Consider the following 26863-nt stretch of genomic DNA (forward strand, 5'->3'; position numbering starts at 1 on the left):
TCGATATTAGCCGCATTACTGAGAACCATGGTTGAGGATATTGTCGACTCTGCATGAATGCCCAACACTTCTCTGCGAAAGCAAGCACCATTCGCTCCGATTCGGATATTCGAATTATCTCTGAACAATAACAAATGAACTTGTCGATGAATTTCCTTCTATAAGGTCTCTGCACATCAGGCGGTTAACCGGACGGGCCTAGCCGACAACATGAAAATGAACTAGGGGCTCTTGGCTGTATCTTTGTTCGAGATCTCTGCAACACATGCCCTCCGCTTTTGTGAAGTTTCTCCGACGGCAATGCCGCCCATCTCGCCTCATTCCATCGCTTTGTCCTTTTTCCCTTTTTCTTTTACTTTTTTTTTTTTACTATACTGTGTTGATCCTGGGCCCGACAGCAACTGTTCATGCAGGGCGGCCCGGTCTGTGGCTTTTGGGGGTGCCCAGCAACTCCTTCCGAGTCAACAAGGTGTGGAAGTTGACTTCTCCAAAATAATCATGATACCATCCATCATGATGAGCTGGCAACGCTTTCCAACGCGGCCCAACTTTGGGGTTGAATCTACATTTCGGGCATCCTCCACAGTCCCTAAGACCTAAAACGATTAAACAATAAAAGCTATGACACTGACGCTGTGGCCATGGGCTCCGCTTTTTGGGCAGAGATCATCCACAGCTCTATACCCCTCATGCAGTCCCTCGTGGTTGTTCCAGAAGCCCGCCGTTCCGCCGATACGGTTCAAGTCCATGCGCACTAATCTTGCCAGATTATAATATTTTCCTTTTCATTTCCTTTTTTTTTTTGGTCCTAAAGTACTTGTGCTCAAGTGAGGCGAGAGAGGAAAAAAAAACGGAAAAAGCAAAATGAATGAAAATCAAAATGAAAATCGCATGCAAATCCAAAAGGAAAACTCAACGTGGGGTTCTCTGACTTGTTCACCTTTCCCATCCAATCCGCGTCCATCGTTCTTCCGAAAAAGGTGTCATTTATTCTGGATCCTAGAAGAATTAGCCAATATCTCTCTGTCTGCCATGGAGTGGGAACTAACTTGGGAGCCATCCGGTTTGCCCCTCTTCCTTCCTTAGCCCTTACATGCTGTCTAGCGTTTCTTCAAGGGCTGTTTTTTTGCTTAGTCGGCGTGCGCCGGGCCGTTCCAGGTTGCAGCCTCAAAATGATCCGCATACTCTTCGTCTACGCCCCTTGACTGGTGGATAACGAAGGGGGGGATTTGGCTGACGCTGTGCCATGTCCACATCGACATGCATAAGCCCCCTCCGTTAGGTTTGACGGTTAGGCTCCTGTTTGTTCACAGGGGGGAAATAAAAAGATTTTTTAAAAAAAATATACGGAAAAATGAAATACTAAAATAAAATAAAAAAATACAGGGAAGGAAAAAACCACGGGGTTTTCTTTCCTGGCCTTGAAGATATGGCCCACTGTTTATATGACTCCCCGCTCCCCATGTCGTCTTCGTTTGATGGTCATTGAAAAATACATTTAAGAAGATCTCCAGAGATTCCAAACGGGTCCAATTGAGCTCATCTGATCCTGTACTTTCTTCTATATCTTGTGGCTTCCCCTTGAAGTTTGTCTTCTTTTTTCTCTTTTGATCTTCATCCTCAATTGGGTTACTACCAGACATCGTGGACTCATATCCTCCCCACCTTCAATCCCACTTCATACCACCTCAATTGCAAAGCTTAACAGCTCCCCTGCCACCCTATCTCTCTACGAAGCAACCATGTCGTATACTACCAGCCCCCAAGGGAATAGTGTTGGCAGCCGGCCCAGCTGGCAGGACCAGCTCCAGGGTAAGCCATTGGATTGCGAGGTCAAGCCTCAGCAGCCCCGAATTCCTCCCAAATGACAAGAATAACCGATTAACTATCTCCAGATCATTGCACACGCAACAAGCAATCTCCTCCTGTCTTCAATATTGTCTCCGATCGGCGAGGTACTGACCCGATTTCCAATCCTCCTACTCCCCCTTGGTCTCCATCCACCGTCTTTCCAAGCTGCAGAACCAGATTATTTTATTTTCCCTCTTATTCCCTGATTCAATACGCACGAATACAGCGTGCCCCTATCCACCGCTATGTGTCTCGTGTGTGGGCATTGCAGGAAGGAGTGGAGTCTTGCAGAAAAAGACACAGAAAAATGCCCCCCCTTCACTTGTACACCGACTTTTAGTTTCCGAGCTTTTGACAGCAGAAAGCTAATTACTTTTCCCTCGGAATTGCAGGAGGTCGCACTGCTTGGTCCAGCACCGTCACCGTCCAGGGCCAGAACATCGCCGCTCGTTACTGGTATGACGGTCAGTTTATCAACAACGCCAAAGAGGATGCCGCCGAGGTTGCCCTCAAGACCCTGAACCAGCAGCCCCGGGCTGCTGCTACTGTCTACCAGGGTCAGCTATTCCCGCAGGCAACGCCGTCCGGCTATGGTCGCGGAGCTGGCGGGTTCTGATCGTATTCTCATATCTCAAATATTTCCTACTAGTCTTGGGCGGCATTCTCTTCCCTTCTTGTGTTTTTATCAATTTTTTGGGTTCATAATTCTAACGTTGATCCTGAACTCTGTTGCTCTTCATTTCTTGGTGTGGTGGGTGCTTGTTCTGGTTTGTTTTCCACCTGTTGTGAAGGGCCCTTGGGGATCCACAAGTCCTATCCGATCCAAGACCACATACATTTGTTGTCGTGCTGCTCTCTCACTTGCGTTTTTGACTGCAGGAAAAAAACCGCATATCTCCTTCACCGCACTGCTCTCCTCCCACTTCTTTCTCGTGTCGACACCCTTTTCTCGGTCACGCTGATGCATGCACTATCCCTCGTCGACAACCACGTCTTCCCGGTTTCTGCAAGTCTTGCCCACAATGGCTCACTACAATGCAGGGTCCATGTCATGGGCTCTGGTGGAATAATTCCCAACACCAGAAAGATGGACAAAATAAAATTAAAAAAACGAAAAATGCACCATGCAGCAACCCTGCCCCGGATGACCACTTCCAAATGCAGGTCACTACTTTGTTTCGCATTTGTGAAACCTCAGCACCAGTCGTGACACACCACACCCGAGATCCCGACGGCTCAGGTACATGATACGGTTTCCGGATGTCGCCAGGCCTCGTGTGATGCATCGCAAACCGGACTTCCTGTTGGCTCTTTTTAGCGTCCCTCCCCCCACATACATTTTTCTGTAAGCAAGATTATTTCTGTCTCCCCGATTTGGGTTCGTACAGATCGCCTTTTGAATTTGATTCGTCTCTGCTCTTGCTGCGCTGTCTGCCTTGAGACAAAACCCGAAGTTGGGCCAGATGCTTACTACCATTTGATGGGAGCCGAGGGGCTTGGGTCTCATGCATTGTGTCAAGTGACTGCTGCTTGTCCCTTCGAGAACATATGACTTGTCATGCTCGAGTGGGTTTGATGTCATACCCGAACAATTTTCAATTGCTGCTTGCTGATGCGCAGTTCGGATGGCAATTATACTTGTGGCATTGTTGACAAGTCCAGGGTGACACTATCACAAACGATGCTGCCCCATGTTGTTTCATTAGCCCTGGAGCTATGGAAAAATGCGTTTGTGTCTGTGCCACCGCAGATGCAAAGCGGCTCGTTCTAACTTCAAGCGCGATGCGACATGGCAAATATGGCGATAGGACACAATTTGGAACAAAAGGTCACAAGCAGGGCTACCAGATTAAGAGGGGACGAAAGGTTTTATTTTCCGGGCATCTACCTGTCTAGAATTTGGATCTGGATCTGGATTTGATTTACGTTCCGCCTGATTACTCGATATGTTTTGCTTTGTTTTGTCTTTCCTTGGTTCAGATCGGGTGTCTGCGTCTGGCAGAGGGAGTTTCTTTGGTACCTGTCGTCTCTTGTTAGGCTGTATTGGGTTTTGCAAGTTCGGACACGGAACTGCACCGAGGTCATTTATTACGTTGGTATCATATATGGATGGTACTGGACTTGGGACTATAATGGTCGGGGTTTGGTTTCTATCAGATTGTTCTCTTTTGTTTTTTATTATACGATTACAGAATATCTATCGACAGGTCTTCTATGGGTGAATCATTCTTTTCTCTTTTTTAAAAAACAACCATAACGGATATACTAATGGATCCAGGGTATATGACCACCACCGGCCAGACGGGACTCGCCCCTTTGCAGGAAAGGGTGTCGTACATGTTTACCCTTGTTTGAGATACTGTTGATCATCGCGGGTTCTTGCCGCATTGGCCTCCCGGCCGAACTTACACATCCGCGGGTAGCACGGCGTTGGCCATGTGTCTAGCAAAAACATTAATTTCCGATGCATAGCGGGCAAGTTGGGCAGCATTCCAAATGACCGAAGTTGACTTTTGACTGAAACGGATCAAATACATTAATTAATATTGATCGCTTGATGTCGCGAGGCATATACTCCAACAAAAGTACGTTGTAGACTCGACGTTGGATGTTGGTCAGTTACTTTGGACTGAACCATGGAACGCCGAACTCTAATAACTAACAACTCTAATTGTCTATTTTGACCAACACATTGCAGGCGGATGAACTCGAGGCGGTAGGAATGCACCTAATAATAGACCTTGTCAGTATTTAAGGCTAGCATTATGTTCGGTATGTAACCATCTACAATTGCACATTATACGGACCTTTTAAAGAGTGATCGCCAAGACGCCTGCTTCATATGGGTGGTTTCCGACAAATGTCGATCAGCCATATTTGTACTCCGCCTTCCTTGGGCGGTGGCTACGTCGATCGACTTGTACGAGACAGAAGTGAACACCAAGCTATCTAAGACGCCAAATATTCTAAAGACCTGGCGTTGGAACACTATATAATTAAATATTCCATCGCCGTCAACCCAACTACAATCTACCTCAAACCAAGCACTTTTCTAAAATATCCGAGAAATTTAAAGCATCTAACTACCATCTATCTCGTTCCAAACAGTCCCCTCCACCCAAATATCATCATGTGTTTCTGCTCTCCGCCCCCGCGGCGCGTATACTACGGCCATGACGCCTACAGCCAGCAGACATACAACAATATACAACAAGGATTACGAAGCATATAAAAAGAAAAAGAAGCGTCGTGCACGTCAAAGCGCCGCTGTTATTGCTGGAGGTGGAGAGGGTGGAGGTGGTAGCGGTGGGTGCTGTTAGATCTGGAGGGTTGGGAATGGCGTCGAATATTTCAATTTTGTCACATTTCATTTTCTTTTAATTAATAGAGTGGCTACGATATTATTGACTATATTATATAGGGCCCAAACGGGTCTAGAATATGACTCGAATCTGGAAATGTAGGCAAGGGGACATTAGAGACTCAGCCGACATGTACAATACAGATCTAAACCTTGCGCTTCACTCCGTGCATTATGTAGATGGTGGAGCTGAAGTTATCCATTTGCTATATGTACTCTGTACTCCATACAAATTATCGAGAATCTATAATTTGTCATTAAAATTAATTACTTCAGTGTCTATCTATTTTATGACTCAGATAGCTGCAATCGTATACGACAAGTACACCCTGCAGCCCGTGAACTGATTCCTATCAACTTTCACCACAATACTCCAGACCTATCAACTAATACTCAAAGCTCTTTCCATCTCTTGCCCCGTCTCCACGGCGATTGCGCCACCCATAGTAGAGTCTCAATAGAATGCAACCGGCCGTCACAAAGAAAAGCAATGCCGCATTTGTCCAATGTCCGGTTGGATATCCGATTTTTGCTTCGTTGCTTTTGTAGATCCAGACACCGACAATCTGACCCGGTGCGCCAAATGATACGTTGAGTGCGATTGCGAGCCCTGCACCGGCTGTTGAGCTGATATTGGAGGATAGCCAGCCTAGTAGAGGTGGGATGCAGGCAAAGGCACCGCTGGCCGCGACTATAAGACATCCGTAGCGGCTCTGGGGTTTGGGTTAGTTGATGACGCTCATCGGCTTAGTGCACGCTTGAGATGATTGAGTGACTTACTAAATATGCACTGGCGGGAAGAACTGCGGAGGCGAGGAAGCCCATTGCCCCAATGAAAGAGAATATGGCTGAATGGAGACCACGGCTGTAGATCATTGGTATCAGATTAGCGACTTGCTATTCTTCAAAGAAGAAGAAGAAAAAGAAAAATTACCTGTTGAAATAGTCCGCAGACCAAGCCACGGCTATAGTTACGACATAAGCCACCGCGTACGGAGGCACGGTCATCAATTGAGCACGAAGATCAGAGTATCCCAGGCCAGCGGTGATCGCAGGCGTGAAAAGAGAGAGACTTGAGAATGGCGTTGAGATGCCAAAGTATACCTTTTTGGGTGATAAGTCTTCCAGAAATTGATAGGAGGAAAAGGCACAGAAAACGTACCGCATAATGAGCGTACAATCTCCAATCCGTCAGCGTAGCCTTAGCATCCTCCCAGGACATAGCATGAGCAGAACCTTTAGATCCTTCCAAAATCAACCTCTGCGCAGCAAGTTCCTTCTCCTCAGCAGTAAGCCAACTAGCAGTCTCCGGGTAATCCGGCAACACAAACCAGACCAAAACAGCAGACGCGCACGATGGGGCCCCCTCAATGATAAACAGCCATCTCCAAGCGGAAAGCCCATGGACGCCATTCATATGGCCCACACCAAAGGCAATAGCACCACCGAATGCTCCAGCTAGTGTTGCCGAGGCGAGAATCAGGGCTACGCGGATCGATCGCTCGGAGTTGCGGTACCAGAATGTAAGGTAGTATACGAAGCCGGGGAAGAGGCCAGCTTCCATTACACCGAGGAGAAATCGGAGACCTGTTACTTGGGCGTAGTTATGGACGCCGCCGAGACCCATTGTTGTTGCACCCCAAGATAACATGAGGAAGGCGATCCAGCGCTGGTGTTTGTTAGTGGGATTGTAATAAATGGGAATGGATGTCGTGCTTGGATTGGTTTAGACGTACACTTGGACGGAGCTTCTTCAGGAAGTAGTTTGATGGGACTTCGAACAATGCGTACGCGATCAGGAATACCATGAGTGCGATCCTTTTGTACATGAGCGCTTTGGATTGTCGCGATTAATTAATGGTTGCGACTCACGTGTACTGATACGATGTCATATTAGTCTCCGAGAGAAGATCATTGCCAGTATCCGAATTCAGAATTTTGGCATTGCCTAGATATTTCAGCTTCAAGTCTATCCAATATTGGGGGCCGGAAACACACCGATGTTAGAGCGATCGAGATAACAAAGCAAGTAAATTGCGGCGCACAAGGGAATGATGCGTAGATCTTGTTTCCAGACCAAGGCCTTTTCACGTCCGTTGAGACCATCGTCGACAACATCGGGGCTGGCAAGCTGCAATACTGTCAGTCTTAAGCTCGCACACCGCAAAATCAGTTGGTTCTATAACAAGGGGGAAGGGAAAAAAGATACCTCTAAAGGTTGTTCAACATCTGGCATGTATTTTTTGGTTGCCATATTTAAGCAAGTACAAAAGAGTCGTGTCAGGAACAAGAAAATCAGAAGAGACCTGTCTTTTTTCTTTTTTTCTTTACTTTCTTTTTTTCCCGTGTGATTTAGCTCCTCGGGTTTATGTCCCCCGCACTAGGGCGACTCGCCATTCCTCCGATGCCTCACCGGCATTGGGGTATTTGGGAGATCCGATTTCGGGGCTACTTCTAATGTTGGAGTGCTTGTTTCTTAGTCTAAAACAACGATTCATACATATTTGGTTGGCATTTGATATCGTCTCTTGTTACCCCTGAATTTTGGGTTTCCCCGGATCTCCACATCGAGATCTTGGGGACGTTGGGGATCTTCAAAATGAGTCAACATGAGAAGCATTGCCAGCAACAAGCACGGATATCATTCACATTACAAGTATTGAATAATCGTTGTATATATATATATACGGAGTAGTCTGCATGTTATGGGTTGGTTTTATCGGAGAGCCACAAAATTCAATGGCAGTGTTGAGTCTCAACCAAGGCGAAAATATCCCCGACCTTGGAATGACGAAGCATTGAAGAACTACTCATACAAAAGAGTTCAGAGATATCTAAACCATGTAACTAACAGAGCGCGTGTATAAAAGCAAAACTGAGCCTCATGATGCAAACCAGACAAACACCTTATCAGATAAAAGTGTTCCTGATCGCATCGCAAACATTTGATCACCCCTCCCCATGCTATGCCACCATTTGCTAGCCAGGCGCCTCGCTAAAACATCATATTCTCTATCCATATCAATCGCGACTATGTCGACTACCGCCGCTCCCACCCGCAAACCGATGCCCTCCGCATTGACATTTGATCGTCACGCCAAATGCTCGGTACGTCCTTGTGGCATGCCATTTTAAAACCTACTGTAACATATACCTGATGCGTGTTACGGTTACAAATAGACAACTAAGGCCCGTGCCAGCACCCTCCACCTGCCTCATGGCTCAGTGCCTCTGCCGATCTTCATGCCCGTCGCGACACAGGCATCGCTAAAGGGCCTAACATACGACCAGCTGCGAGAGACGGGATGCATGCTGTGCTTGAATAATACATATCACTTAGGTCTGAAACCCGGCCAGGCGGTACTAGATGCAGTGGGCGGAGCGCATAAGTTACAAGGCTGGGACCGGAATCTCTTGACTGATAGTGGAGGGTAAGATATACTTCCCTTCCCTCACACATTGATAGTATGTTACTAACCGGGTATGTTGTTACTCAGTTTCCAGATGGTGTCGCTTCTTAAGTTGGCGACTGTCACAGAGGAAGGAGTGCGGTTCCTTAGCCCGCACGATGGCTCGCCAATGTAGGTGGCTTTACTGTAAACCATCTAGCTAAATATCCGAAATGCTGACTTCTTGCCAGGTTACTGACCCCCGAACACTCAATTTCCCTCCAAAATACTATCGGATCTGATATTATCATGCAATTAGACGATGTAATTGCAACCACTTCACCAGATCATGCTCGCATCAAGGAGGCTATGGACCGCTCTGTGCGATGGCTAGATCGGTGCATTGAAGAGCACAAATACCCCGAGCGACAAAACCTCTTTTGTATCATCCAGGGTGGTCTGGATCTCGAATTGCGGAAACAGTGCTGTGAAGAGATGGTAGCGCGAGATACTCCAGGAATCGCCATTGGAGGTCTATCGGGTGGTGAGGCGAAGGAGGAGTTCTGCAAAGTGTATGTGCCTCTTCTTTCGCTAAAAGAAAAGCAAAACAGCTGACCAACCAAAGAGTGCATACATGCACTGAAATTCTCCCGGAACATAAACCCAGATACGTTATGGGTGTGGTATGTGTTACTGAATTAGTCATTCTGCCTTGGCTAATCACGAAAGCTAGGGATATCCCGAGGATATTGTCGTAGCAGTGGCTCTCGGTGCAGACATGTTTGACTGCGTTTGGCCGACACGGACAGCAGTAAGACTCAACAAACCCTGCGGCTCGATCCCCGTACTGACATGAACCAGCGCTTCGGAGATGCAATCGTCTCCTCTGGCACCCTGAAATTAAGCCATAAATCGTTCGCCGATGACTTCCGTCCAGTTGAGGAGGGCTGTACCTGCATTTGCTGTCGTCCAACTGACCAAGGTGGTCTTGGGCTCACGCGGGCATATATGCACCACATCACAGCCAAAGAGACTGTCGGTGCTCATCTGTAAGTGTGGACTGACCACAATATCTTGTTTTGATTCTAATAATTCCCAGTTTGACCATCCATAATGTCCATTATATGTTGAACATGATGGGGAAAATCCGACAAGCCATCATTGATGACCAATATCCGGCTTTCCTTCGCAAATTCTTCTCCGATATCTATGGAGGCGATAAATCAAAGTTCCCTGAGTGGGCGGTAGGTGCTCTCCGGGGAGTTGGAGTGAACTTGCTGGCAGATTCATGACGGCATGAGCACTGATTTTGATAAGTGTTGAAGGAATAAATGACGAAATATTCATTTCATACCATAGAAAGCGTGTGCATCAGTTTCAGCGGTGTTCAGTTAATGAACACAGACTGGATCCCATCACGTATTTATTGATTTTCAAAAATCAGACATGAATTCACTAGTCCAGCAGCATTATCAATGCCATAACAAGTTCCTATCTATGGTGGTTTGTTGAAATCTTATATGCGCTTCAAAGGTGTTGTATATGCCGGCATTAATGTTGATACTTTAGGGGAAAACATCAGCACTCCGTGATATCGTGTACCCAAGCACGGAGATGACAGCTAACTAAAAGTTGGTGCACTATAAAATATGAGTCAAGCACGTGACCACGTGTCGCGTCGACGCGACCCACCGATCTCCAAGATCCCCCTCTCCATCGTCCACTTGACACTTTGAGTGTCTCTCTACCGTCAAATATCAAGGGGAAGCCTCATAGACCATCTCTCACTAATCCAATCTACACCATGACTCAAGACCAAGTCGCCTCTGCCCCAGTGGCATCCTCGCCGCCACACGACCCCTCGCACGAAGAGCACCAATACCTCAACTTGATACGCACAATCCTCTCCGAAGGCGAGCATAGACCCGACCGCACTGGCACCGGCACACAATCAATTTTTGCACCACCGCAGTTACGCTTTCTCTCTCTCGAAGCCGAACCCAGAAGGCGGCGAGCCAATCCCCCTCTTGCCCCTCCTCACCACGAAGCGAGTCTTTCTACGTGCCGTGCTCGCCGAACTACTCTGGTTCATCTCTGGCTGCACCTCGTCCCTCCCACTCTCCGAAGCCGGGATTAAGATTTGGGATGGAAATGGAAGCCGCGAGTTTCTGGATAAATCCGGCCTCGGCCACCGTGAAGAAGGCGATCTAGGACCCGTGTATGGATTCCAGTGGCGGCACTTTGGCGCCGAGTATGTCGACGCCAAGACGGATTACTCCGGCCAGGGTGTCGACCAGCTCAAAGATGTTGTGCACAAGCTTATTCACAACCCTTTCGATCGCCGCATCATCATGAGCGCGTGGAACCCCGCTGATCTGAAAAAGATGGCCCTGCCCCCGTGCCACATGTTCGCCCAGTTTTACGTCTCATTCCCGCCTGGCATGAAGCTCGATGAAAAGACTGGCCGTCCATCGGAGAAGGGTACCTTGTCCTGTGTGCTCTATCAGCGCTCTTGTGATATGGGTCTTGGCGTGCCCTTCAATATCGCGTCCTACGCTCTTCTCACCCATATACTTGCACACGCTGCGGATCTTCATCCCGGAACTCTCATTCACACTATGGGCGATGCCCATGTCTATCTTGACCACATCGATGCGCTCAATGAGCAGCTTGGTCGAGAACCAACAGAGTTCCCCGAGTTGCGCATTAAGCGTGATGATCGGGGGAGCGCGGTCGTTGACGGCTGGAAGGAGGATGAGTTTGAGGTCATTGGATACAAGCCTCACAAGATCATCAAAATGAAGATGAGCGTTTGATTTATATAGATTTCTGATTTGCGGGCACTGCCCGAGTTATTATTTCGTATGATACCAATTATTCTGTGATGTATGCCACAGCACTACATTTGAAATAGAAAACAGCAATGCATTCGAACTCCAAGCTTACATGTACAACAAATCGACTTAAGCATTGTGGAAGCAAAACATGCTTCCAGGTGTATCGGGCTGTATCTATGCTTCGAAAAGCAAAACGCAGCAATAAAAGATTGAACAGAGAGAGCAAATAAATGCAGATAAATGTATCATGCGCTCCCGAGAACAGCCCCAGCGCCGCGAAGCAACACAATCGTGTCGCCTTGCTTTACCTTACCAGCACCAATAGCCTCTGAGAACTCGAGGAAATCCCCAGACTCAACATGGAAGATCCGCAGCCTCGAGTCCTCCCCATCAACCCGATTATTTAAATTCTGAACACGCAACTTCTTCGCCGCATCATCAAGCACACGGCCGACTTTCCACCTCGAGTCGAAAAAGAAATCCCCAGCCGGCGGCTCCGCAGCCTGCGTCTCCGCCGTACCAACAGTATGCAAATACAACCTCTTATCCACAGGAACCGAAGCATCTCCCTTAGCCGATCGTTTTAGCCCATTAACAGCAACCGCACGCGCAGCTGGACTATTCGGCTTAGGCTTCAACTTGGGCAGAGCTGGCAGTAGGGTCCCCTTTGCAGCGGCCTGCTGCTTATCGCGGCCCCAAGTGCGCACGCGCGCGAACATGGACTTGATTGTATCATTTGACGAAGCGGCATTGCTCTGGCGTGCGCCCAGCGGTGTAATCTTGGCGCATTCGTGTTCCTCGCGGAGACGGTGTTTCAGGCAGTACTGGTGGTGGCACTGGGGGCAGCGCACGGCGGGGTCTTTGAGAGTGTTGATGAGGGTTTTGCACTGGGTGTGGGCGCATTGGTCGGTATTGTAGATAGATGGCTTTTCGAGGGTGGTGCGGTTTTCTTGGCTGGTTTTGGTTGTTCCGTTGCGGCGACGGGCCCATTCGCCTTCGCGAGGACACTGGTGCGCGGTTTCGGTCCGGTGATCTAGACAGTATGTGCTGTGGCAGGATTCGCAGCGGAAAGGGAGGAAGTCTAGTTGGCCACAATACTCGTATTGGCAGTGCCGGCCCAGGGATTCCAGGTCTGTGTCGGCCATTTGCGTGAAGGTTTCGTTTCGGTCACTGGAGGGGCTGCGCCCTTTGGATACGGTTATAGGGGGCATGATGATGCTTGGTCTTTGTGCTTGAGGTTATGACATATGAACCGAAAGAGAATGCGTGGGATAAAGCAGATACTCGAGTATGCGATCTGACAGAACGCGCTGGCACAATCGCTATGTGACTAATGTGGAGAAGGTTCTGGCCTTATCTAAATGCGGAGTTAGCGTTCGGAGTTAGTCCATCTATGGAATGAACACATCCATGGTTCTACAACGTAAGGGAACCTACAACATACCTAGGTACATACATATGTAGATACCTACTAGTGTGAACAGTGAGGAGCTTTGCAATAGACATTATGGATGTTTGAAAACTGGCGAGATACTGGAGAAATTTCAAGAACACCGAGATATCAGCGACTACTAGTAAACTCCATCATTTTCTTAATCACGACTTCAGGCTTCACAATCAGCAAATTATGCCTATGCTGTAGGACTGCTTTCTCGGTGAGTAGTACTAGTCTGCCTTTCGCCTAACGGAACCAACCTAATAAGGACTATGTCTACAAGAGCCCGGGGAAAGACGCAGGAAAGAAGTTGAATGTCTCTCTTGGTTGTAGAGCACCCGAGAGCATCCGAGAGCAACATCGATGGAGCGATATGCCTGTGTCAAAAATAAGCCCTTAACCAATCTCACCATGCTCGTATTACTCATTAACTCTTAGAAAGACTATAGAAATTGGCGTATTGAAAACTCATAAAAAGGATAGCACATGTAAGTCATGCGATGGGAACTTGGCAGCACCAAAGTCTAGTGCTATAAGAATTTCTCTACCTCGCCATGTATCCTAACAAGCGAGATTAACTGAACTGCATAGACTATATTATGATGAGAAGTAAGGCGTATGGATTATAGCGTCACGTACTAGACGAAATTTACCCCAGATTTGTAGGAGATAATCTTCCTGACATGACAGTAGAGCATTCTTTTCTAATATTCTTTGCAGATCTAGTGAGATTACCTGAGAGTCTAATCGAGAGCTGTATCGAGTTGGTCTTAATGCCTTCAATTCAGTAGGCTGACCCCACAAGTTCTCCAAGGCATGTTTAGTACGATACAGCAGATATTGTCGGCGTATAGCCCAAACATCTACACGCAGGACCACATGAGTTTAGATATTCTCCTTTCTTTTTTTTTTTTTGGCCTTCGCAAAAATATATACGAGTCGTTTCCCAACTTTCTGTCTTTGGTCGAAGTGCTCTACTCCCAGTGTAGAGTAGAATGAAGATCGACCCTATCTATGTCAGTGGGTAAGCAAAACAGGTATCCATGGATCTGATAACCATCTGAAGTCAGTACCAACTGAGGGTCTTGAAGAGATGCTCTGTTTCCCAACTGATGTGTTAGGTATGCAACGTATGTTGTATATTGTAATAGAAATGGGCTGGCTATGAGTCAGAAACCCACCTATAGTGACACATCACCCCAAACCCCGCGATGTCGGTACTCTCAAAGTGGAACTGTTGAGGAATTCCTATTGGATCCACCTGCTGGTGTATTGGTGCCCAGTGATGACCGCACAGAAATGTCACTCGGAATCAGTCTTTAATGTTCAAATCTTACTTGAATAATAACTGTCTCTGACTGTGGGTATAGTCCAGGCAACATTGAATGCGACGTTTATAGTCGATCAACAACACCATAGAGTGAAAGGGGTCTGTCTACCTAGACATGCAGAAGTGGAAATGTATGGCCGTGTATAGCACTTGAGGATTCTTATCTGTGGCTACATATGTATCGTACCCGCCTATTGGAGAAACATGAGTGAAGCTTTTGCCAGGGTATTGTCAAGCCTTCATGCAGTTAGTGCCTCTAGGGCTGCTTTGCCTACATTTCTGCGTTGCAAGTACACCTTTTAAGAACGGTATATAGAGACGGAGACAATCCCTTTTTCTTTCATAGACGATCAACTAGTAATGTACTACTCGTACTAGTGAAGTTGTACTAGCAATGGACGGACCGGGATGCAGCTCGGAACCCTAACCTTTAAATGCCTGATTTTAAAGGCGAATGGAAACCCCACTCTGCAGAAGTCGGTGAAAAGAAGAGAAAATATCAAATATCATAGCATAAGTTAATGTTGGGATCGGGGAAATGCGGGGAGAAACCATACTTCAGTCCGTTTAGGGCAAGCATACGCGTTGTCCTAGACATCCTCGTATATCTTGGAAAGTCCGGAGTACTCAAAACTTCTAGAATCTCGTCCCTGAGTTAGATATAAGGTCGATCGCGGTGCGGCGACCGCACCAATCACCGGCCCGTATCCAGCACCGGCCGCCGGCCCGGTTGACACTGTTATTGGTTCGCTTGGCCGACGCGTTGTCTTTTTGAGCCGGCGATCTATAAATGTCGATGGTGCTTGATTTCTTGATAAGATGTTGGCATTACATTATAGAAAACGGACTGGGGATATATCTACGGAGGGGTTTCTTCTTCTATTCACTCTCTTCCTCTCTCCCCTCCTTTTATTCTCAGTGCAAACCCTAACTCGTTCCATTGATCAGCATTGATCCACAGTAAGTTGCCTTAAGGCATGCCCCGCGTTGGGTTTATTTGGTCTAACAGTGTCATCCAGATAGATTGAAGCTTTACTGAACCTTGCCCAGTCCTGTCTTTACATCACGAACACACCAGACTGCGAGACGGTCACGAACAGATGGTAATAGCGTTGCCCGCTTAAACCATACATCATAAGCCATGACACAGCAAATCCGAGAGGAGGCTATGCCATTCGGTATCCAACACACCAAAAGCCGGATGGCGGAATTGTTAGCGGCCGATGTAGTTGTTGCTGCAGGTTCAGCGACATTGATAACGCCAGCGGTGATGATCTTTGACAGGTAAGTCAAGTTATTCTCCATCTTATCAACAATATACTGACCCATATCACTCAGACTTGTCGTGGAGAAATCATTCTACAACCAACCTCTCTTCCCGGCATTCCGCAGGCACCTCTGGTTCTCCCTCACACAACCCGCAACTTTCTTAACGTCACGACCCAGTCTCCTCGTCTGGTCCCTTTATACCGCAACCTTTGCCACTGCCAATGCCTCAGAGACAATCCTGAGCAAGTGGTACCCGAAGATTGATCATGCTATCGCAGGCATGACCACCTTTGCTACAACATTCATAGTCAATTCCTCCGTGGGCATCTGGAAGGACGTGAAATTCGCCCAATTATTTGGCCACAGCAACACCTCTGTGCCAGCCACAAACAACACAACCCCACCAAGCCCAACACCAACTCCCGCATCCGCCTCCAACACAACCTCAACCTCAACCTCTAAAACGGCCCGCTCAATCGGCCGCACCCGAATTCCCGTAGCAACATACTCAGCCTTCCTCGTCCGGGACGCCCTCACAATCTTTGGCTCCTTCAGCCTCCCCGCCATGGTTTCAGCATCAATCCCAGACTCCATCGCCTCCCAAGAATACCTCAAGATCCTGATCGCGCAGCTCGCTATCCCGGCCTCCATCCAACTCGTCAGCACGCCAATCCACCTGCTCGGCCTGGACCTATATAACCGGCCACAGGTAATGCCGACCAAAGACCGGATCAACCGTGTCAGTCGCGACTGGATTGGCGCGTCCCTACTGCGCATGTGTCGCATTATCCCCGCATTTGGAATTGGCGGGTTCGTTAATACAGAGGGCCGGCTTTACTTGCACGATCAAGTTGGTGGTCGGCGGAAGGAGTCTTGAGGTTTCTCCTTATAAATTATAAATATACAGATACGGATTCATAGACAAATATACCCTTTCTTTTTTTCCTCTTTTCGTCCCTGTTCCATCTTGTGTGTGCCTTATCCGCTATCTCCCCACTCCGATATCACCGGGCCGGTTGTAGGCGCTTCACCTCGGATCGGCAAAGAACACAAATGTGAATTTTGGGCATTCATTGCAATCTTTTCCCGGGAATTTCTCGCTTGAGATTTGACAATGACGTTATCAAAGGTGGGTTTGTAAATATCGGGGGATATTATTGCATATCGCTCGCCTCGACGGATAGCGATGCCGGTCGAAATTATACGTCTGGTTTACTACGCCACTTAAAATAATGTGTTCTGGAAAGAGGCTTGGAAATGAGGTCGTTAGGATATATATTTTATCAAGAACATCACGATCAAGAAGGGGAATCCGATACATATCACTTGGGGCGACATAAGACATGAGCATATGTATAATCCCGGCTTCTTGACTACATATTTGGTACTCATAAAGGCACCACTGGGCGCATGACCAAGCAGTCTGTCCTTCCATGCCGTAACCATGGAGTGCAGTTGGTGCCAGTAAAGATTCATGTAGAATGCTATGGTGTCGAACTTGAAAGTGGTCGAATGCTTCGCTGCCAACTGAATAAGCATAACGGCGGTTCTGGTGGGAGGGAGCTTTGCACGAGGATAGAGGCCGGTTGGGTTGAGAGACAGGGGACCTACAATATAGAGATCTACTGTGAAAGCAAGAAGTCTTTGCGCAAAATGACAAATTATCTTCCAAAGTCATGAACTTCTTTGCCATGCTTTCTCGTCTTACGCTATGCTCTGTGGCGGGAAATTTCTAGGTCAAACTATGATGAATTTATGCGGTGCACAAACTACCTACTCCCACACAGCAAGAAGACTAGTTGTGAATATGCTAGAATGCACATCCACATAGTTCAACTTACAGTGGTGGCTTTTACAAGTTGAAGAAATTAGTTCTCAGAAGTTTTCAGCGTGTTTCAAAAGTAGTCTCAGAGTGAGACTGTGGATTCCGATATGTCTACCTATACCGGATGAAAATAGATACTAGTTCTCCCTGGCTTGCTTGGGGGATATCCTAGCATGCTCGAAAGCATATTCGCTTCCACGAGGCCAATGTGGTCGCTCTTGGTCATTCGTAATAACTCAGTGTAGGCGGCGGCAGCAGTATTCCATGGCTGATTGCCCATCTAAGCAAGCCTAGCGAGGAAGCCAAAGCTTGAGCGAAAGGCGTGGAGTGAATGCTGGCGGGACGTCCTTGATGGAGACGAATGGGTGGGATCACTTCGGGTGGTGGTCTCCTGGCGCGCCGCAGATGATATCACAATACTGTGTGATGGATCAAGCCGGCCAGGTGGCTTGGTTGGGGGGGTTTGATAGGAGTAGAAATACAGCCAAGTTTCATCGGATGTCGCTGTCAATGGCCTCGGTTCCAGACGCGCGGCCTTTGGATGCCGAGCTTGCACCCAGAGAGTCTGCATGGCTGAAATCGTGCAAGGCATGGTTCGGGTCAACGAAAGACGGATACTGCCCGCCGGCAGTATTGAAAGACGACGGTCTCCACATATGCTGGTGAGCGATATTGACCAGCTTGCCGAGGACCGCAATTTCGAGTTTCAGTTTGATGCTGTACAGGGTGGCCTTGAGGGTCGTTTGGTAGATATAGAAGTCCCTAAACTCGATGATCATCAACGCGATATCCATCAGGATACAGGAGACGTTGACAGCGAGCAGCTGCAAGATAGTCTTGCGACTAACATGGTCCTGATTCAAGCGCAGCATACGATTTGTCTCCCACATGTACAACCCAGAGATGATAACCTCCTGCACACAGAAGCCCGTCAGCTGCAGCTTCTCCATGATATCGTACCCCGCAACCGAGGCTGCAGAACTGGAGAAGTTGGCCGCGTACGTGAGCACGGTTGTGGGCACGTGCAGCAAGAAAATGTTCATGATAATCATGGCCCTCACCATGCGCAGTACGCGCATGTTCTGGATCACCAGGTGGAGGCGCGAATACAGAACGAAGGATTGGCCGGTTACCATCGTCCACCAGCCGATTGTTAACAGCGTGACGGGCACCCAAGTTGCGGACGTCACGCCGAAGAATTTGAGCAGGTAGCCGACTGAATACGGCAGGATGCCAACGCTGGCTATCAGCATGCTCCAAAATAGGGGCCTTCATAGCGCTTGAAGGTTAGGAAGATGAGCACGACTAGCTCGATCACATTGTACCATGCGACGCCGACGAATGTTGCGATCGTGATACGAACGCCAATACTGTCGCCTGTGTAACTGCCGGTGATCCAGTTCCCTGGGCTGGAGTTGCTGAGTGAGGACATGTCCTCATTTAGAAGATCTGATATAGGAAGAAGAGGACACACGGACCGTGACGTGTTTTATTTTTTTTTAAAGTGGCGCGGGGTTTTCCCCTAATTTATTGGAGGCTGGCTTTTTTTCCGCCCCGTCCTGGCCCCAAGGGGTGCCAAGTGGACCAAATGTAATAGTTGGAACTAATCGATTTTAATAAGATCAGCAATTCGTCCAAGGCACTATAATGCGACCCACTTGCCGTGTTTTCTTCGATGCGAGGGGTCATAATTAATCTATTGTCTATGAGAACACTGTATGTTGTATATTTTCTTTGCTAGTTATCTACTTTTATAGCCTGGGGCTGAGGTATCTCATAGAGTAGATTCGGGGCTATGGCTGGTCACGTGTAGGGTATAAAATGCTTGGTGAGTGCTTATTACATGCCCAGGTGCTTATTAGATGCTTGTTATATGTAGCTAGGTATTAATTAAACATCCTACATCCTGGAGGTCACTAATTATCTACCAAAGTACCCAAAATATAAATATGAATGTGTAGGGTCGTCGTCGTTGAGGGAATAAGAAAACACGGAGAAAAATCTGCCGAGTATCCAGGAAAGCACACGAATAGGGAAAGCCAAGTATTTGTAGGTACCAGTTATGCACGCTTCTTGCAAGCATGTAGGTACCCAGATAATATCAACCATCTTCAATATCCCACCTGTGCGAGCCATCATTCAAAATGTCTGCGTTCAAGCCATCATTCAAGGCACCTTCATTCCAGAAGTCTTCCTGAATGGGGCCTCCAGTTCAGAACCACTCGTCAAAATCGAAGTTCAAGTCCAGAGCCTCTGGGATATTTTCCATTTGCGGCTCCGCCAACTCCTTTGGACCCTCGATGGGTGCCGTCAAGCTTCCTGCCGTTGTTGCTGGCGTCCACAGTCCCGTCGCAGCGTCACCCATACCAGATCCAACTGTGCTGGGAGATTGTACCTCTCTCTCTGTCTTACCCTCGTTTACCTCTCTCTCAAACTCTATCATGTACGCTCCTAGCGTAAGCCCCATCGACCTCTTGAACACGCGGCAAAGATAACTCGGCGTCACACCGACCTCTTCTGCTAACTCCTTCAAACCTCGCTTCACTGTCAAACCGTGATCGTCCCGCTTGATCCGCAAAAGCGCTAGAACCCTTGTGACAACCTCCTCTCTCTCTCCAATGAAGCTCGCATTATCCGGTTGACATCTCTTGCATGGCCGGTGGCCATCGCGTCGCGCTTGGTCTTCTGTATCATAGAAGACAACGTTGGCTCTTCGGGCAAGGCGCGCGGGACAGGTCGGGCGGCAGTAGATCTTGGTAGATTTGACACCGTAGAGAAAGGATGAGTGGGATGAAGGAGTGCGGTGTGTAAGAGCACGCCAACGAGCGTGGGTACTTTGGAACTGATCAGGACTCGGTCCCGAAGGTTGGGTTTGCATGTTGAGTGGAATGTAGGGATACAGGATGACGTTGGACGGTTTCCTCCTTTGGAATAATTATTTAATTCCCCGCTCGGCTCTTCATCTTACATATGTAGAATGCGGAGGTGACGTACCGCATTTGGTAAGGAGACTTACCGCCCAGGAAACCTGTCTCGTAAGATCATCAATATTACTTAGGGGGCCAAAATGACATTCGTGGTGAAGTACGGCTGACTCTACATATTACTACTGTACGTTGGGCGATTGATGCTGTATATTTAATTGGAGGCTGTATGCGTACGGGAGTATGGACTAGGATTGAGGGAGTTGAGCATGTTAATTAACTACATCGATGTATACAGATGGATAATACCCAATCTCCACATGGCTAAACAGAATTGAAGAGAAATATTCAGTCTCCCGCATTCAAACTGTGTGGATATAATGTAATTTGATGCGTATACGTGCAAGCGACGGTCTCGTTGCGGCTTAACATTCATGGACCTCGATCAGCCATCCAACAATTAGTAGCAGAAAGGCGAAAAGAAATATATCGGTTTAGATTTGCCTTTTCTTTCAAACTCTGAACTATAGAAACATCAAGTGGGTGCTAATATTCTCAATTTCCAGATTGGCCTGCTAGTGTGTTGCTACCTACACGAATGTCAACAATAAGATTCAAGGTATTCTGTTATGGAGCTTCTCAACCAAGAGCTATAACTTATCTGACTTTGGTGCTATGGTTCAACGGGTACCTTACATGATAACATCAAATCCATGCAGGTACTGCCCAGGGTAGCATGATACCCCCTAAGGAGGCTTAGCGTGACGAGTTTATAGATGCCTACAGGGCTATGGTAGGGATTAGGAATCCCAGCGCACGGCCATCGTGGGCTAGACTGGACGATAATGTATGTATATTCTCTAGGATAGGAAATCCCAAATGGATAGCGGGTAGTTTCGTTTGTCAATATGCCCCATAACACTTTGGCGTAATTTCCCATCTTGTGCAGTCCAGGAGAAGTCACTCTATTACTCTACTGATTTCAGCCATATTCACATATTAGGGATGATATGGATGAATGCCGACAAGACACAGTACACCAGTGCATCGGTATGCTCAAGTAAAGCAGACCCGGAGAGTGCTGCGTCAAAATGTTCTAAGTCCTAGTATATAAGCCTCAGGACTAATCTAATACATTGTGAGCCTTGTATAGCCTCGGAAATACCGAAAGCCTGATGTTCTACCACTTTATTCTCCAATCCCTCCCCTTTACTTTAATCCTAACCAATAGAAAAGATAAAAAAGCGCCCACGTAGCTGAGTCCAGCAAAAAGAGCGACTCCCCAATACTTTTCTTTTCCTGTACCCCCCACCGCATCGAGAAGACCCCCGGCAATTGGGATACTTGCAAGTACCCCGAAAGATACTACCGTAAAGCAGCTCGCATAGTATCGTCCATATTCTTGAGTTTCGCAAAGCTGACCAAGGCATATTGGTGTCAGGCTAACATTTGAACCACTGCAGAACCCGAATAGTAGTATAAAGACCACCAGTAGTGCGTAGGAATCGAGGTCTGGTGCAAGGATATCGGGTAGCCAGAAACCTAGAACTGATACTGTGCAGAAAAATAAGGAGACGATCATGGTGTTGTATCTGCCAAATCGATCCGCCATGTCGCCCGCCACGTATCGGCCAACGCATGAAGTAGCATTGAGAATCGCGAGAAGCTGATATGCAAACGCCGACGACCCAGTCAGGGCCTCGTCGTCTGACAGATTCTGTCGATCGATGTAGTAACGCGGCGTGTACGTAATCGGGATGAAGTACGCCAAATCCGTCAAAAGGACTCCGGCGGTTGTGAGTGCCATGGCTCCTGTTCCATCCATGAAGATTTTATAATCTGGCAATGTATCTCGCCAGGTTGTTTCTGCTCCTTTCCGCGAAGGGATTCTACTTCGGCAGAATGCCACACTGATAGCGCAGAGTACAAGCAGCACAAATCCGAGGATCCGGATCGACCATCCCCAGCCAACTTGAGGGAGAAGTGATTGTATCATCAGGGGAAAGAGAACTCCACCAAAACCGCCTCCTATGAACGCTATACCACTAGCAAGACCGCGACGCTCCATGAACCAATGAGCGACACATCCCATCGATGGGGTCAGGAGAAGGGATGAGCCGATACCGGTCATGATGGAGAATGACAAGAATATTTGGTAGTATTCTATATCATCATCAGCAAGGGAACTCCAATATCGGCAGGATTTACGAGCATGGACGATTGCATGCCGTATCATATGAGAACTGATCTTACCCGTAGAGACACTGAGTGTGAAAATGCCAATGAGCGTGCAAATAGTCCCGGCAATGATCAGTGCACGCGGGCCCATTGCATCAAAGGTAGGTCCAATTTGTACTCCACAGACCCAGTTTACGAAGGCGTAGACTGAGAATATCCAGCCAAGAGTAGATGATGAAGCCTCCGGTAATATCACTTTGGATATAACGACCTCGAACACACCGGATGTGTTGTAGATACCCAGTGATGAGGTCAAGCCACACCACGCACCGAGTACCACTAACCAGGCCTCGCGGCCACCCTCGGGATAAGTGACCTCGATGTCGAGAGGTGCTAGGTCGACCGTTGTGGGGAGATGTGGCGGTTTTTCGACGTCGGAAGGAGAAGAGTACTTGCTGCCAGCAAGCGGCTCCTTTCTATAGGAGGTATCCGAAGCATCCATTGGGATGAATTGTCTTCGGGCGCTATTATCTTTAAGTTATTTTTCGAGGATTGGAATCATCTGTAGAGATGAAAGTGAGAAGGCGATTTTTTGCTACCAGTAAATTGCGACCTTCTCGAAGCTTTGTAGATCAGTTTTCCACGGGGTATGATGACACAATGCAGCGAACAAGAATTCAATTGAATAGGGAGGGCGTAAAGAAACAGAGAAAGCATAATATATCCTGCCAGTATGTCCTGAATGTGTCCAATCAGCAGTAGAAGAAAAAAACTGAACGCATAGTGACCAATTATAGCGGTAGACTGAAAGTGTACTCAAAGTAGCCAATTATTCCAAGGTTTGTCCCTTCTCGGGCTAGGTATAGACTCGCTGACAATAGCGAGATCGGGTTAATTCTGGAGGCGATTTCATGCGACGTCCGCACCACTTCATGGTAGAAGCACAGCGCGCTAGAGCTACTAGGATTATTATATACTTGGGTTCTCGAAGAATAATCTTTGTGCTTCCTCGACCATTAACCACATCCATACATGGCAACTACTGTAGTTTTAAAGGTTAGATCCTCTTCCGAATCGCCCCAATGTTCTCAAATTGACCAATCAGCAGTGAGTGACCCAAACTATGAACTCGTAGTAACCAATCAGAGCTGGTCATGGAAGACCGAAGGTAATTGAAATAGCCAATCACCGCTACGACCACTAAGCCACCCGAGAGCAGGTGGGTATATATAGCATAACATTAATCTACGGACAACATGCCATACCCTTAACACAAAAAATTGATACTAAAAAGTAGATGTTTATTCAAATAACAAAGTACAATAGCTATAGAAACAATCTGTGACTGTGTTTTTAAATTGGCTGTTTTCTTTTTTCTTTTTGTTGCAAACGGGGACGCTGCATGTGGTCGTGAAAAAGCAACCTTCTCGCATATCTCAAGTACGTGTGTGTTTCTCATAGTGTCCAGAATGTAAAGCTGCGTTTCAATCACGCCACCACTGGCTGTACTGACTGATTAGTGTCTCCAACATTCAGCAAGTCAGTTACGCTTGTACTGTGATAGCCTTGGGCGTCTCAACGAAGCGATCAAGAGTGCGCGCATGTTCTTCCTCTTCCACATTGTACATAATACTATTTTTCCATTGTTGAAACTCGAAGGCTGTGATTTCGGGATACTTCGCCGGCTCTTTGGAGACGAACTTGGGCAGTGGGCCAACCGAGGTATTGCTCTCAGCCTTGAAGAGATAGGCCATCGACATTCGGGGTGGTATAACCAAGCTACTCTCTCCCTTCATAGACTCGGGGGTAGTGACCTGGTGAATGCCACCGGTAATATTTCCGTTGGTCCAACGTGTCCGCGTATCGCCAACATTGACAATCATCTCTGTCGTATCAGTCGGCGGGAGGGGAACAAAAGTGTTGCCCTTTGGATTGGCCCGGTCTTCAATTTCCAGGCCACCAGTGCTGTCGTGGAACAGCAGCGTGATGGGTCCGAAATCGGTATGTGGTGCGATCCGTCTTGTACCGCCCGACTTTATCTCATCAGCGGGAATTGTGGGGTCGTGAGTGAGTCGGAGGTCTGTGGCACTGGGAATGCAGCGTGCGACCAGAGACCCATCATCAATGCCCCAGGTAACCTCTAGAGCCTCCATGAGCGTCAGGCAAACGCTGTCGCACTCGCGGTAAAAATCCTCCATGAAGCTTCGGAAGCCTGTGAGCTCAGGCTCATGGGGCCATTTGTTTGGGTACTCTGTGTCGTATTCGGGGCCTTAGTCAAAATGTTTCTAGGTTATCATGGTCAGTCAGAATCCCTGTTCGACGCTAACTCCGCACAACGTAGAATCTATCCTTGCAAAATCATTCACAGCATCTACCTAAGGTATACCTGGGTACCTACTTCATAAGTGGATACCAATGGTCTCTTCCTTTAATAAATTCAGCCAATCAAAGCAACATAAAAGCGAGCGCACCAATCATATGTTGACGTAGTTAAGCGTTAACTCCGATAAGCTCCACTCCAGGAAGGAACTCGGAATCCACTTTAGTATTCCCGCAGCCCTGAGGCCAGTCTTAAATTACATATGTACCTACGTAGTTCCTTTGATTCCTCAAATAACTGCTGATATGCACGCTCATGCCCCATTAGTCCGCGAAAAGGCCAAAACAGGTTGCAGGACCTGCAAGTAAGTATTTGCCCATCCTCACTCTAGCACTCCCTTAACTGGATCAAGAATCCGTCGGGTCAAATGCGACGAAGGCCGACCAGCTTGCCGACGCTGTGTGTCAACCAGACGAGTCTGTGACGGCTATGGTATTTGGGGGGGCGGCGGAAGTCCCTACGGGAAACCACAAAGCAACCGAGCTCTATCAACCTACTGCACGCCAGTTCCAGCCGGCAACCTCAGCCACGAAGAACAGCTGTGCTTCGACTGGCTGATTAGACGAACCGCAAAGAAATTTGCCGGTTTATTTCCATCCGACTTCTGGGAGACATTGATCTTTCAAGCTAGCGCACAGGAACCCGCCGTGCGTCACGCTATCATTGCCTTGTCGTCTGCGCATCGTTTCCAAGGGCGATATGCCGCCGGGCCGAATCAATATGACGAGTGTTTCACTCTTCAGCAATATAATAAGGCAATTCAGCACCTACGCATCAATACAACCAACAATAGCTACTCTCTCCGAGTAGCGCTGATTACGTGTATGCTCTTTATCACCCTCGAATACATGCGCGGGCAGTATCAGATAGGGAATGCACATCTCCAATATGGCATGAAGCTCCTCTCCGATATGCCTACGCCACGTCCTCCGTCATCCATGGTCCCGACCATTCTGGCGCCTGAAGAAGACTTCGCCTACAACGCCCTAGTTGACGCCTATGTTCGACTAGGTATTCACTCTGCCATGTTTGGCCACGTGCCTTCACACATGTATCTTGTAACAAAAGACCCGCGAAACACCAGTCTTCCGTATACATTCAGCTCGCTCCTTGAAGCAAGACGCAGCCTAGACGATCTCTTGAACAGAGTCCACTGTCTAAAAAGGCATTACCACGACCACCACGCATCCCAGACACCAACCAGCAATCAACAAATGCTCAATACACAAAGCGTTCTCCTCGCGGACCTATCCCTCTGGCGTAAAACATACACCGTCTCAGTCGCGCGCCTCAAAACCAACAAGATATCTGGAAAAGACAAAACTGGGTACCTCCTCCTACGGGTGCACCACGAAATGGCCACAATAATGGCCTCAGTCTGCCTCTCACCAGAAGGAACCGAATCCGAGCTGAGATTCGATACTTATACGGAGAACTTCGTCAGAATAATGTCTGGATTCCTCGATATATGGAAAAGCTGGACAGCAACAGCATTCAGCGAAGAAGATTTCTTTAAACTGGCCACCGCACCCGATGACCTGAAGGCCATCTTCCAGGACTTCAACAAGATGTCCGACATGGACGCGATCCTGGATAATTCTCTACTAGAACTCCTCGAAAAAGCCTCCACAGTCAACTACTACCTGCAAGCACCGGACTGCGGTAGGAGCGGGTTCACCATTGAGATGGGGTACATCCCACCTGTATACTACACAGCTCTTAAGTGCCGTGTTCCGCGGATCCGGCGGCAGGCTGTGAGGGCGTTGAGGGCAGCGCCGCACCGGGAGGGGGTGTGGAATGGTTCGATTTTGGCGGATGTTTTGGAGGAGGTTATTAGGGTTGAAGAGGGGGATTTTTATGCTGGCAATGTTCGTGTCAATTCGTCTGTTGGGCAGGTTCTACCCGGAGATGAGGATTTGCTTGTACCGAAGGTGCCAGCCGAGGCAAGGGTCTCGGATGTTAGGGTTCTTCTGCCGGATGATGTTGGGGGCCATACTTATTTTAGCTATCGGAAGAGGGCTGCGGATGGTAAGTGGGTGACTGTTAAGCAGAAGATTGGTATATAGAGGTAGGCGGGTGCTGAA

General features: G+C 47.9%; 11 protein-coding genes across 11 annotated transcripts; 5 read left to right on the forward strand and 6 right to left on the reverse strand.

Moving 5' to 3' along the window:
• Positions 1–1742: 1742 nt before the first annotated feature.
• Positions 1743–2467, forward strand: N7519_010856 (double-stranded RNA binding motif domain-containing protein; the record flags this gene model as incomplete). Its single annotated transcript, XM_057297629.1, has 3 exons — positions 1743–1812; positions 1896–1955; positions 2244–2467. 3 exons carry the CDS (start codon positions 1743–1745, stop codon positions 2465–2467), a joined length of 354 nt encoding a protein of 117 aa, XP_057145511.1.
• A 3131-nt stretch (positions 2468–5598) lies between these two features.
• On the reverse strand, positions 5599–7466 carry N7519_010857 (uncharacterized protein; the record flags this gene model as incomplete). Its single annotated transcript, XM_057297630.1, has 8 exons — positions 5599–5925; positions 5993–6077; positions 6147–6316; positions 6375–6881; positions 6949–7030; positions 7085–7160; positions 7211–7343; positions 7422–7466. The coding sequence occupies 8 exons, from the start codon at positions 7464–7466 to the stop codon at positions 5599–5601; spliced, it is 1425 nt and encodes a 474-aa protein (XP_057145512.1).
• A 707-nt stretch (positions 7467–8173) lies between these two features.
• On the forward strand, positions 8174–9893 carry N7519_010858 (tRNA-ribosyltransferase family protein; the record flags this gene model as incomplete). Its single annotated transcript, XM_057297631.1, has 8 exons — positions 8174–8320; positions 8393–8643; positions 8710–8793; positions 8853–9173; positions 9227–9284; positions 9335–9412; positions 9463–9650; positions 9701–9893. The coding sequence occupies 8 exons, from the start codon at positions 8174–8176 to the stop codon at positions 9891–9893; spliced, it is 1320 nt and encodes a 439-aa protein (XP_057145513.1).
• A 228-nt stretch (positions 9894–10121) lies between these two features.
• On the forward strand, positions 10122–11417 carry N7519_010859 (thymidylate synthase; the record flags this gene model as incomplete). Its single annotated transcript, XM_057297632.1, has 2 exons — positions 10122–10189; positions 10574–11417. The coding sequence occupies 2 exons, from the start codon at positions 10122–10124 to the stop codon at positions 11415–11417; spliced, it is 912 nt and encodes a 303-aa protein (XP_057145514.1).
• Positions 11418–11683: 266 nt separating this feature from the next.
• N7519_010860 (AN1-type zinc finger protein) lies at positions 11684–12649 on the reverse strand (the record flags this gene model as incomplete). Its single annotated transcript, XM_057297633.1, has 1 exon — positions 11684–12649. One exon carries the CDS (start codon positions 12647–12649, stop codon positions 11684–11686), a length of 966 nt encoding a protein of 321 aa, XP_057145515.1.
• A 2695-nt stretch (positions 12650–15344) lies between these two features.
• On the forward strand, positions 15345–16349 carry N7519_010861 (uncharacterized protein; the record flags this gene model as incomplete). The annotated part of the gene is made up of 2 exons (XM_057297634.1): positions 15345–15487; positions 15542–16349. 2 exons carry the CDS (start codon positions 15345–15347, stop codon positions 16347–16349), a joined length of 951 nt encoding a protein of 316 aa, XP_057145516.1.
• Positions 16350–17788: 1439 nt separating this feature from the next.
• On the reverse strand, positions 17789–18729 carry N7519_010862 (uncharacterized protein; the record flags this gene model as incomplete). Its single annotated transcript, XM_057297635.1, has 2 exons — positions 17789–18566; positions 18623–18729. 2 exons carry the CDS (start codon positions 18727–18729, stop codon positions 17789–17791), a joined length of 885 nt encoding a protein of 294 aa, XP_057145517.1.
• Positions 18730–19509: 780 nt separating this feature from the next.
• Positions 19510–20175, reverse strand: N7519_010863 (uncharacterized protein; the record flags this gene model as incomplete). The annotated part of the gene is made up of 1 exon (XM_057297636.1): positions 19510–20175. One exon carries the CDS (start codon positions 20173–20175, stop codon positions 19510–19512), a length of 666 nt encoding a protein of 221 aa, XP_057145518.1.
• Positions 20176–21586: 1411 nt separating this feature from the next.
• On the reverse strand, positions 21587–22901 carry N7519_010864 (uncharacterized protein; the record flags this gene model as incomplete). Its single annotated transcript, XM_057297637.1, has 3 exons — positions 21587–21638; positions 21688–22384; positions 22475–22901. 3 exons carry the CDS (start codon positions 22899–22901, stop codon positions 21587–21589), a joined length of 1176 nt encoding a protein of 391 aa, XP_057145519.1.
• A 1042-nt stretch (positions 22902–23943) lies between these two features.
• N7519_010865 (Oxoglutarate/iron-dependent dioxygenase) lies at positions 23944–24597 on the reverse strand (the record flags this gene model as incomplete). The annotated part of the gene is made up of 1 exon (XM_057297638.1): positions 23944–24597. One exon carries the CDS (start codon positions 24595–24597, stop codon positions 23944–23946), a length of 654 nt encoding a protein of 217 aa, XP_057145520.1.
• Positions 24598–25024: 427 nt separating this feature from the next.
• Positions 25025–26845, forward strand: N7519_010866 (Zn(II)2Cys6 transcription factor; the record flags this gene model as incomplete). Its single annotated transcript, XM_057297639.1, has 2 exons — positions 25025–25083; positions 25111–26845. 2 exons carry the CDS (start codon positions 25025–25027, stop codon positions 26843–26845), a joined length of 1794 nt encoding a protein of 597 aa, XP_057145521.1.
• Between the last annotated feature and the right edge of the window lie 18 nt (positions 26846–26863).

The sequence above is a fragment of the Penicillium mononematosum genome (assembly GCF_028829835.1).
Source record: "Penicillium mononematosum strain IBT 11891 chromosome Unknown utg000005l:1.0-9366267.0:1.0-9372171.0, whole genome shotgun sequence".
Lineage (NCBI taxonomy): Eukaryota > Fungi > Ascomycota > Eurotiomycetes > Eurotiales > Aspergillaceae > Penicillium > Penicillium mononematosum.